We start from the raw sequence: 12,615 nt of genomic DNA on the forward strand, positions 1-12,615 counted from the left end.
AACTGACTTAACGAGGATAAGTGTAGCATACATTATACAGCAGTTTATACGGGACTATGGGGCAGTGAAAACATTCCATAAAAACCTAATGTGGCTAAAACACACAATATATTGTACTCAGTGTCAAATTGAACCATCCACAGTGAGGCCTACAGACTCTACCCTAGATGATGTGGAACAGACATGATGACGACGACGATGATGATGTGACCTTGTATTTGCATATTTATGAAAATGCCCTCTCCTGCACTCTGATTTGATTAATAGCTGGTAGAAACTAGAAAAAATGGCTATTACAGTATAAATTGGAAAGTCAAATATGTGACAGTAGTACATACATACCTACATTGAAATCAAGGCTGTGCCACCACAAAGAAAGATTAAATGGATTTCCCTGTCTTTCAAAGACACGGAAATCTAAACAACAACATGCATACTGATTTACAGTATAATACATTTTTGCTGTTATACTTGATCTTACAAAGCTAGTTTTTTTTTTATTTTAAAAGAAAGCCCTCTCCCCTCTTGCCCTCTTTATACACTGTCTAACACAGACGGCATTTAAACTCACATGGTCACACATCAGTTTGATTGAAATATCTAGATTTGCTTTCGTCCATCCCAGCAAAAGACGAGAGAGCAAATAATCGCTCCAGGGTATTAATGGGAACGAAACAGTCTCTGATCCAGTGATGTCCAAGGGGAGCACCGTGCAGTTTAGGAATCCACACATGTTAATGTTGTAGCAATGAACACCAACAAATCTGTTTTAAAAGATGGCATCCACATAGGGCGGCAGGTTGGTTGAAATAACTGTCACAATATTAATGAAAATACTTTTAATATCACAAAATCAAAATCACATGAAATCATAGAGATGATGTTCACTGTAACGAACTGATGCTTTAAATGTGTTAAACGCAATCTCAGGTAATCTTATTTTGAAATGATAATGTGTTTGAGATTCTTTGTTTGGACAAGAGAATTTTGGAAAACAACGACAGAAAATGAACATATAATCACAATACAATTCCAATGACAGTAGATAAACAGTGACATCTCTTTATTGGCCAGCCCTGCAACCACATTTAAAAAAAAAAAAAAAAAAAAATTTTCATCCTCAAATTTAATCTGTGGTTGTCATTGGGATGTTCAACCTCGGGCGGCTCCATTATAAAAGAGGAGTGTGATTGTAAACACCTACAAGGTCTTTTCAAAACTCGTCCCAGTGAGATTTTATAACATGTTAGTGCTCTCAGATCTGAACCATAAAACACAGATACGACCCCAGAAACCATCACAGGCACCACAGCTGACACCTTCAGTCTCTCATCCAATCCTGAGCTGTATACAAGTGCAACAGCACAAATTGGGATGTGGGAAACAAAAAAAACAAAAAGAAATTCTTGATTTTTGCCATTAAAAATAATGAATGTTCACTAATACAAACCTAACTGCCCTTGTGACACTGACACGACACAGATCCAAGCTTAAAATCAGTGCTGTTGTTCTTCACTTTTGAACACCTTGTAAACATGGCTGTCCAAGCATTCAGCTGCAGTTCTCATCTTAACCACCAGGATGCAACCTTTTCCAAGAAAGCAGCCGTGGCAAACAGTAATTCACAGCTCTACTGTATATCCCTGATATATCGCACTAGTTTCTACCCATCATACATTCTGCTGTTTAGAGGAATAATACATTACACAAGCTAAGTAGCACTATATATACAGTGAAATCCACGGGAAGCTGGGGTTAGAGTAATGTTTGGTATGGCAGTGTATATACTGGCATGCTTTTTGTGTGGTCTATATTTACCACAATTGGGCAGTATTACGATGAGATGCTGAGGTGAAACATTTTCCCCCCAACACATTACTAAAAATATTTTGTCTCAGCCTCGTCCTGTTATTATCCAAAAACCATATCTCCACTTTCATTGGAGAGATTTGATGTCTCTTGTTTTTTATCCTTTATATATTTGACACCTCTCAGACATCCTGAGCTTGTCTTTTACAGACTCACACAAATGTTGAGTGACCAATCAGTCAATCAATCAGTCAGTACTAAGACTAAAGAGCAGAGATGGTGGGAAAGTGGTGATTCTTAAGTGGTCCCTCACTGATTATTGTGTTGTGCTCCTTGTAGATACACAAAGATTTCAAAGATTAGTGGACTGAGCCGAGGACGCAGACGATTCACAAAAAACCTAGGGATGGGAGGGATTTACTATGCATTTAAATACTGTGCCCAACATTCAGTGCCCTCATTCACTCAGTTCACATTCAGCGCAACTTCTCTGGGGTTAATATTCAGTTGTCCATAATAACTGTTGTTTGTTTGTTTTTTTTTTAGAATGGCTCAAAGCACCTGATACGCATTTTCGGTAATTAGAAAATTAAGTTTAAAGGGTGGTCTTGGTCTTGAAAACAGCAAAATAAATCCTTCTATTTACTCTCATGATTTATATAAAAACATAATTCTTTTCCAGTTCAGGTTCCATATGACCAGTAAGTCCAGTTACTCTGCATGAAAACAAATATATTTCTTCATTTACTCTCATTGTCTGCTTCTATAAGGTTAAGTTCAAAATAAACTTAAAAAAAAAAGAAAAGAAAAAGTCAACTGATTGTTTAGAGAAGTGCTTGGGTTGTGGCTGGTCCAGCTTTGGCTGCAAAGACAAGATGTGAGGTCATGGCTGTTCTGTCCACTCCCCATGCTCACAGTGCAATTGGTTACTCCATGCCGTTCCGCAACATCTGATTGGCTGCGATAAGCATGACACTGATGATGAAAGCCATAGCGAAGGCGCATATCAGGCTTTTCCTGACGCACGTCTGCCGATTCTTCTTCTTAGGATGGACTGGGAGGAGCGAAAGAGAAAAGAAATAAGAGTCAACAGAGTTAACACAAGAAACCATGAAACCATTTTTTGTATTATAAGTTTAAATATGCAAATTATGCATTATCTAGATAAATATGAGCTCATTTTCATACATTTCCAGAACAGAAGTCTGAACATGGATGAAGCCAGGGTCAAGATTTGTGTTCAATTTGTTGACATATTAGAGTCAAAGCTTTTTACTGAGGAGATTTTGGATGTCTCCTTTTATCACTCCATAAAACAGAAAACACTGTTAACGGCCATTAAAAAGTCATTTTTCATCATGTTTTTAGGAATAAAATGTTACATAAATCAGGATGTGAATGATATGTGAACGAACTCCTCAGTAACCTTCAGAATATAGATCAGAATAAAACTGTAAAGTTTGGTGTAAGTGCTACTGAAGTGGAGATTTCTGGCATGGTATCAGAAAAAACTCATTTTAATAAAACTATTTTAAAATTCAATACATTTTCATTAAGAACCACTATTAACAATATTGTGGACAATACAAAGGAAATGACCACATTTGGATCTGATAACACTGTGCAGGAGGAGAGAGAAAGAGCTTTACAATGATACCTATGATGACATGGCACAGACAGTGATTGTGATGCTGCATGTTGCGTTAGCAAGCTAACTGTTGGTGAAATTAGGAGAAATCTACAGACGCATACAGACAAAGTGCAGTAAAATAAACACCTAAATGTGTATTTTGGAGTTTTTCTTCCCTCTAGTCTGAATCAAATAAGACGTTATAGAAGAAAAAAAGCCTAAAATCTCAAAATATTTGCCTGTAGTGTCTCGCCTTAATTGACTCATTAGTTTATTGACGTCACATCTGGGCCAACATCTATTCCACTATCTTCTGTAACGCAGTGTAAATGATAATTCAGCATTTCCTGGGGTTTCATCATCCATTACAGCAGCTGCCATAAGAAACTGAAACCTTCAAAATTTGAACAAAGTTCAACAACGATTACTTTGTGAACACAGAAAAAAACTATAGCTACCATGAACAAACTACAGTGTGAGAACTTCTTCAATAAACTTTACAGGCATTTCCATAATCCTCAAAGTCTGTGCCTGAATTAGAAATTTCAGATTCATGTATAGTGATGGAATTTAAACCTGTTTCTCACAGTGCACCTTCAGACCCAAACAAATATCAGTGAAGTAGCAGCAAACATTTGTAGTTGCCATGTTCTGCATCTTATTTCTGTGACCCAGATTATCAGTATCAGAAGTGTCTTTAATGTGAAAAAAGATGAACACATGAAAGGCACAAACTGGCTCTAAAACAAAGGCAAGAGGAGTGAGGTGGAACTTTTGTTCTGCTGCCCCTGTTTGGGCTGAAAGGCCTCTTTTCTCCCCCAAAAAGATAATCTCTGTAGATTGAAAGAGGATGAGGAGTGAAGACAGATGTGTCCTCCAACAGGCCCTTGCAGCAAAAGCAACAACCAAAAGTTTCCTCTCCGTCAGCCCCCTTGTCTCAGTTTGTTAGAATCATACATTGCATCAATAAATCAAGTCACAGCTCTGAGTCGTGGATCTAAGAGGGATTGTGAAAGGCGCTGACGTCCCACTGGACAGGAAGAAGATGGGAGCAGGCATGAAAGAAGGATGTAGAGGATGTGGGAAGAAGGTTAAATGTGGGGAAGCATACAGCTGTCTTTTACCAGAGAGGCTGTACACCTCTTCATCTAGCTCCTTTATCCTCCCCCTGCCTACTTCTCCTCTTTCTACATCTTTCTGCTGTTCTTTTTCCTCTCCCTAATTCCACAGCATGCCCTTCCCTCAACACCAGAAACTTTGAGAAAAGAGTGCCAAGCCAGCAGTTCCCTGATCCCTCCGTTAGCCTCTTATCTCTTCCTTCACTGCCCCTAAGTTTCTCCATTTCCTCCCAGCTCTCTCTTTTTAGGGCTCCCTGAGACTGTAGGCCAGTACCCAATGGATTCATTAAGACTTTCCTAGTTTTTATGTGCGTTTGATCCGTCTTTACCTTTGTCCTAGTCTGACTTGGTTGAAGTTTCACAGCAGACAGGCAATTTCTAACTCTGGACCATAACTAACTAAGGGTCATTTTTTGGGTTTTCGTTTCTCTCTTCTCCCTCAAGCAACACAACTTCTGTCTCAAGAAAAAATCGTTTTGTGTTTCACTTGGGCACGCAAACATCAGCAGCCCATCAACCCTCTCATTCCTGGCTTTGAAACTCAAGGAAATTAATTCATGACCTTGACATTAATAGATTTTTATCATTAAACGTGACATCTGTTTTCTTGAATCTGGTTTAACATTCTTGACCTTTCTCTAAGATTCAGCACCTTACAGATGAAAGCTCTGTGGTGGATGATACAGTATCGCGGCTGATTACAACTTTCACCTTACAATTTTGCCAAACAAAACTTAGAAAGTCATTAAAAAATGTCTGTGTTTAAAAGTGTTATTTCTTTTCCAGTTTTTTTTTTCACGAATTTAAACCGGTGTCGCTGGAAGCAGCATAGACTTTTGATTTATGATTCATCTATAATTCAGCCTTAAAAGAGTGGTCTGACATTTTGTGAAACATGCTTATTTTCTTTCTTGCTGAGAGTTGGATGTGAAGATCAATAGCACTGTCAAAAGCTGTGCCCTGAGTTTGGAGCTAGAACCAGGAGGCAATCATCTTAGCTTAGCAAAAAGAATGAAAGCTAGGGGGGAAAGCTAGCTAGCTAATGCAAAGTTCAAATACATGCCTACCAACAGCTCTAAAGCTCGCTAGTTAATATGTTGGATCTTGTATGAAAAGTAAAAATGTGTTTGTGATCTTACGCCGAGTTACGTGCTGATTTGGCTTGTTTCTTGTCATTGTGAGGTTGACAGGCAGCCAGGAAACTGCCGGACTGTTTCCTGATATCAGACTGAACTGCCTCTTTGTTTCACTCCATTCATTCAGCCAGGGTATTTTGTTTTGTTTTGCCCTAACCAGTCAGTAGCAAATGACTGGTCCCATGGACATCATTTTCACTTCTTCTGAAAAAAGAGTTACAACAACCTGTTCAGCTGTATTTATCTCATTGTTGCCACTTTTCTTTTGCTGTTTTTTGTGGATGTAGCTTGGTAGCTAGGTAGCAGGAAGATGACATCCCTATTCTTAATCCTCCCAACTAAACTCTGATTGGTCAATTGTCTCTCATAAACAGCATGAAAAGAACAAATTAGAGATGCAATAGAGGTCTGGAAACAGGCCAAGGCTATTATCCATCTTTACGCTAAGCTAATCTGTCAATTGGCACTAGCTCCATTCTTAGCACAGAGTGGTATTGATCTTCTTATCTGATTCTCCGCAAAAGACAAATAAGTGTATTATGAGTAAAAGTTTATTATGTATTCTGAATTTCAGTACAAAATGAGTTGTTGTAAGCACAGGTAATTATAACAGCAAAGTTTCCATGAGAGTAGCTTCCTCACCTCCCTCATACTCAGGGCAGTTCCCTGAGGTTTCATTGAGGCTCTCCTCCTCGGTGATGATGATGTTCTCTATGTCCTTCATTGTCAGGTGGTCCCGGAAGGCGTGGAACAGCACCTGCTTCAGCTCATCCAGAGACAGCTGCTGCATGTCAAACTGCAGGGACACACGGCGATCAATGCAGAGACACAGTCATCCATAAACTGGCTTTATGAGGTTAGATAAATATAGACGATAAGAATGTAAGAATGAGGTGTGAAATGTACAAGCTGTGAAAAACGATGGCATCTACATTTGTGCTCTATTGCATAAAATGTGTTGTAAGTGTAAGTAAGAAAGATGTCTGTTGTAATGTAATGGCAGCATGTTTGCCAATGCATCACTAGTGCTATTTTTGGGTGCCTGAATCAGTATGCAAACCTGTGTGTATTGCATAAATGTATGCATGCCATCGGGTTAATGGACATATCAATTAAAATGAAAATACCGGCACATAACTTCATTGCAGGTGGTTGTATTCTCAGGTGTGTGCGCATGTTCGTGTTTAAAATGATTTATGAGGCTCTGACCAATCACTGACTTGAAATCTGAATATATCTCAGCCTTTGTCCTACGCCCTGTCTGCCCTTCCCAAACATCACGTCCTTCCTGCCCGTCCAGCAGATCCCCTCTACAAGCTATATACACACCTGCACACACACATAGCATCTACAGTATGTCTAGATTATTTACCTCACTGACGGATTCAAATACAATCAGTCGCTCGGTTTAACACAACAGATGGACATACTGAGGCAGAGAGGAAGAAAATAGGGGGTTGATGGAGTCGAAGAGAGATCGTGTAAGATGGGAAAACAGGAAGTATGGCGAGGTCAGAGAAAACTGAGACGATGGACGTAGTGGGAGACACAGATGGAGAAAACAGAACTGGCAGACAATAGTGGTACAGGGACCTGACAGAGTTGAGATAGTGGAGAAGAAATGCTCATTTCAACAGGGGGATGGTAATCCTGTTTGTGCTTTATTGCTATTGCTAAATTCCAAGAACAACATCTTTCATACTCAAACACCTCGGGGAAAACAAGAGATATTGTTTCCAAAAGGAAAATTACTAGCGTTAATGTAGGATTGGATATCGAACCTCAATATTGGTACTGACCATCAGTTATCAAAACCTGACAGTGAATGCTTGGTCAGACTCGTAGTTTATTTTTTCATTACAGGAGTAGTTTGACATACTGGGAAATAAAAGTGCATATTTGCTCACTTGCTGAGAGGTGGTCTCATTAGTCACTGAATATGAAGATAAAGCCAAAAGACGTTTAACTTTGCTTAGCACAAAGACTTGAAACGGGGAAACCGCTAGCCTGCCTCTGGCCAAAGTTACAGATTTTGTATCAAGACTTTAGATCTTGTCTATTAAATCTGTAGGAAATAAGTGATAAAACAACGAGATGTGATTTTGCTGAAAGTTTCATGGAACTTTTTCTTTGCCGGGCACAGTGATTGTCTTGTCATCACCATGAGATTTGCAGGAAGTCAGCGGAGACTTGAGGAAGTCAGTACCTGCAGCCAAGAATTTACATCCTGTAAAAACCACAATGTGTCAGTTTTATTCTTGTTTTTTTCCTACAGAAATGCAATGTGTTAGTTAATGAACTGTAGAGGTTCTGGTATGTGAATTTTTTTTTTTACCTTTGGAGAGAGCCGGGACAGCTATATCCCCTTGTTCCCAGTCTTTATGCTAAGCTAACTGCTTGCTGGCTATAGCTCCTCAATAATATTAAGTATATTTATAATTATATAATTTCTTTAACCAGATATTAATTGAATTACATGATCATTTTGAGAATGTATTTTCATTTAGGTTCTCAAGAGCTTGACAAGATATTAATGCATTAAAAGAAACGTGTGATATCATCTTCCAACATGCATATATACACACATGCAAACACTCATTTTATGTAAGCACTTAACGTGGAATATTAATCTTTATATCTATATGTACAGTATTTTGCATGTTCGCTTCTGTGTGCATTGATGTGGAAACAAAAATCGTTTTGCAGATGTGTATTGATTTCAGTCTAACCATTGCTGCTGCTTTCCCTGGTGATTTACACTGTAATCACACACGCACGCACGCACGTGCACGCACGCACACACACATTATTAGCAAACCTGGGACACTGCAGTAAATAGAAGAATGATTTCACACATACACAGATTAACACACTCATTAAATCACTCATTTTTTCTCATGTTTTCTCTCCAACTTCTCACTCACACACACAGACCAAAACAAACACTCACACACACCCTTTGCTAGATAAAGGTAAAAGAGAATAACCTAATAGAACATGGAACCAAGATTATTATCTATAATATGGTTTTCAAACTGAGGTTATACTCAATAGCAAACAATGCAACGTGGAAGATAAAGATGTTGTCACTCCCAGTTTGATTGAGTTTTTTTGAAACTTGAAATCTGTTATTTATATTTTCTAAAGCTAAGCACGGCTGCAAAACAGGTCAATATTTAATATAATGATGATTTTCAGCTATTTCTCAAATTCTTTTATTATATACATGATTATACTTTAAATGTATATGGTCAAACAAAAACACAGATTGGGCCTTTAATTGCTCTGACTCATGCAACCTTGTGTGGCACTCCAGGGCAGACAAACAGGGAGTGGCAGCAGCAGTTCGAGGGCCTGATTTCTGCTGTCCTTCTTGCCAAACGTATCTCTGCTTTGAATGGATGCAGGCAAGTGGAGGAAAAACTCTTTGGACTGCAGCCGCAGGACAGACAACATGACAGTTCAGGGCAGGAGCACGGAGAATGTACAATGTTCCTGTCTGTCTGTCTGAGGGGGGAAATGCCACAGCGGAGCTGCTACCTGTTACCAACCAGTAGAGTGATTTCTCCACCTGCCTGGTCTCTGAAGGACATCGACATCTAAACAAACACACACACACACACACACACACACACACACACACACACACACACACACACACACAAAAAGTGATGATGGGGAAACAAAGACTTGAGAGTTTACCTGTCAGAGCATTTTGTCTTTCGCTGGATGAACTCAAATATGCAGTGTGTGTGTGCGCGCGCGTGTGTGTGTGTGACAGGGAAACCGCAGGGGATCGCGAGCAGTGACCGGTGACATACTGAAGGAGCCAGGACACATCAATCAGAGGAACAGGTGCTTACACGCTGTCCTTCCTGTCTAATCCTGCTTGCCCTCATACAGCAAAAGCTTGTTCCGTCAGTCGTCCACCTGCTTTGTCTTCTGACCCTTATCTAAAAAGTCACCCTGAGTGACAACCTCCAAGTGTTGTTTCTTTTATTCTGTACTCTTTTCCTCCCATTTTTCTGTTTTGCAGCAGCAATAGATCAAGTGAAGTTTCTGTGTTTCTGTTGGAAAAACATTTGTACCAAACTGCTGTAAAAGTACAGAGATGTGCATCCATGTGATCTGCATGTACACAAACACACACACACACACACACACACACACACACACATATGAATAATAGATAAACTGGATCCATAGAAACATAATCAGCTACAATTGTATTTCCGATGGAATGAACGCCGACTCCTAAAAATAGATTTTGTCAACCTGAAGCAAAATGTTCTACAGTGGAGGAGCTGAAACCGACGAGGCCCTGTCCCAGTCACTTTTCACACACCAGTGTTAGAGTAACTGCACTTATGGTGTTGCACTTTGGATAAAAACCATCCACCAAATGGCAGTTATTATGTAACAGAGACATACCACATTTTTTAAAATTACACCACATTTGGCATCGCCGGTCATGAGTATGAACATGGCAGACTGTCTCAGCAGATGTAGATGACAGTGATCAGCCTGTCACTGACCAACTACTTCATTCTGCTTCCTTCACCCTTCTTCTTCAGTCTCTGCTTTCATTGATGAAACACTGACAGGTGGTCGAGCTAAAAAAAAAAACAAGTTAATGGTAGAAAACTTTGATAAAAACTTGGTATAACTTTGACTATATCTATAATGTAACTATTGACACAAATGAGTACAGATGAGATTTTCCACTCTGAAATAAATGGAAACCACTTTAGAGACGGGCTCCACCCAAAGCAAAACTACATTTTAGGTCATTCAAGTGCTTAAACTGACTCGTGTCTCTTCCAGTCATATAAATAATGACATATTCAAAAAAGGTGGAATTAAAGTGATGGTGTATGTGACTGCAGGAGGTCAAGGTGAATGGCTGGGCTAACAAAGCATGTCACTTTGACCCTGGAGACCATAACTGGCGTCCCCTCTCCTACTAACTGCGTCAGTGTTGGTTTTCTTTCATGTCAAGAGTTAGACGAGTAGATCAATACCACTCTCATGTCTGCCCGTTCAATGTCGAGCTGGAACCAAGACATGGTTAGTTTATCTTAGCTTAGCTTAGCATAATAAACACAGTTTACAACATCCTAGTTAAATCTCTTCTATAACGCTGATAGTGGCGACAGCTTACAGTCTCTGCGTTCTGTTGATGATGGTGATGGACTGACGGCTGACAGTTAACTCGTTGACTACACACGATCTGTGGCATACGAGCCCGGTCTCTGTAAAACTATTCAGTGTAACATTGTCACATTAGCATAAGCGGGTTAGTCACTGTTCCCGGCCTAGAAATATCCTGGTATTTAAGGTGATGTATGAATTAAACAAACAAGATATAGTGTGTTGATTAGTATTAATGAGCTTTAGAGGTGCTGGTCGGGTGATTTTATTAACCTTTGGACAGAGTCAGGTTAGCTGTTTCTCAGCATCTCTAGTCTTTAATCTAAGCTAAAGGAACCAGCTGCTGGCAGTAACTATTAATATATTTATTTTATTGTTCCTTTTGAACTAGTAGTTTTCGTTGCCTGGAATTAACTGTGTAATCAACAAAACTCTACCATGGCTAAATGTAATGTTAAAGAGTCACTGTGTGCTTTGGTGAACCTGTACATTGCTGCAGTAGGATCACTGGATGAACCACCGGACGTCAGAAAAAACCCTAACATCTTCAGGGGCGGTTAAGTTACTCCTAAAGTAGACTATAGATGATTTGTGGTGAATGGGCTTCGACATGCGTTGGTGGTCGTGGTGGTGGCAGTAGCTCAGATCATGTCTCCATGTTCTCAAGCGTCCTGCAGCAAGAACCCTGTAACTGCTCCTGATGTGCAGGAAGAAGTCGTAGGCCCCTTGGGATAAAAAAGCGTCTGCCAATTGAAAGTAATGCAAGTCTGACCAGTGTGAACATCTTCCAGCTACTGTAAAATGATAAAAGAATCTGCAGACCCATGTCTTATAGACACTTTCCTAAATACACTGTTTTGATATTGGTTAAAGTTTGTTGTTTTTAATCGAGCTGAAAATGAAAATGACTATCTTTAGGCACTTCAGCTTAATTTGCAATGGAAGACTGGATGCTTCCTTTTTCAAATCTAATTTACTGACTGTCAGCAGAAACGTGGTAACTCGAGTCAGGAGTTTTTCAAAGACGATATCTGAATCTCCCCGAGGTTTTACTCAGACCACGCTACAGCGGAAAATAAACAGAAAAACAGAAATGTTTCCCAGATATTTGAGTGGTACACTGAATCAAACAGGCCACACACACAATCTGTCTATTCAAGATATGTACACACAGGAAAATGTAATCACACACAAAACATGACAACACCAACATGAAGTCAATCATTATATATCTCACTGTGCAAGGATATTATCTGAACAGTCATTATGGCCCAACGTGATGTACCTCCTTCTCCTCCACCTTTCTTTTTTCAACACAATGACTCTCTCTCTCTCTCTCTCTCTCTCTTCCTGTCTCCCTCTGAGGTCTGTGAAATATAAACACACATACAAACAAACACACAAAAAACACTGCTCTCACACAGTCCTCAAACACACTTCCTCCCACCATTTCATCCCCCTCCTCCTCCTCCTCCTCCCTATATTCTTTTGCTCTCTGCTTTCATTGCTCGCTTCCTCTCCCCTCTCCTGCTTTCTGTCCTCTTCCGTCTCTCATTTTTCCGTCCCTTTTCTTCCTGTTTTCTCGTGGTCTGTCTTTTTCTCTCTTTGTGGGAGGTGAACGTTTTAAATCACCCCTGAGACGCACACCGTCTGCGACCTTCATGAATCACAGTCTCTTGTACCTCTTCTTTCATTTCCCCCCACTCTTCTCCTTTGTGGGTTTGCTTTTATATTCCTGTATTCCTTATGTGGGGCATCCCCCCACTCCACC

At 39.8% G+C, this 12,615-nt stretch overlaps 1 protein-coding gene across 1 annotated transcript in view; it reads right to left on the reverse strand.

Moving 5' to 3' along the window:
• Nucleotides 1-824: 824 nt before the first annotated feature.
• caln2 (calneuron 2) overlaps nt 825-12,615 on the reverse strand; it is a 26,597-nt gene continuing 14,806 nt past the window's right edge. Inside the window, exons 5-6 of the mRNA XM_023397062.2 lie at nt 6,336-6,489; nt 825-2,863 (exon numbers count right to left, since the gene is read on the reverse strand). Coding sequence (XP_023252830.1) covers nt 2,736-2,863; nt 6,336-6,489 — 282 coding nt within the window. The 3' untranslated portion in view covers nt 825-2,735. The remainder of the gene's footprint in view (nt 2,864-6,335; nt 6,490-12,615) is intronic.

This window comes from Seriola lalandi, unplaced genomic scaffold (genome assembly GCF_002814215.2).
Source record: "Seriola lalandi dorsalis isolate HSWRI2012SDOR001 ecotype SW California unplaced genomic scaffold, Sedor1 jcf7180002054995, whole genome shotgun sequence".
NCBI classification, from domain to species: Eukaryota; Metazoa; Chordata; class Actinopteri; order Carangiformes; family Carangidae; genus Seriola; species Seriola lalandi.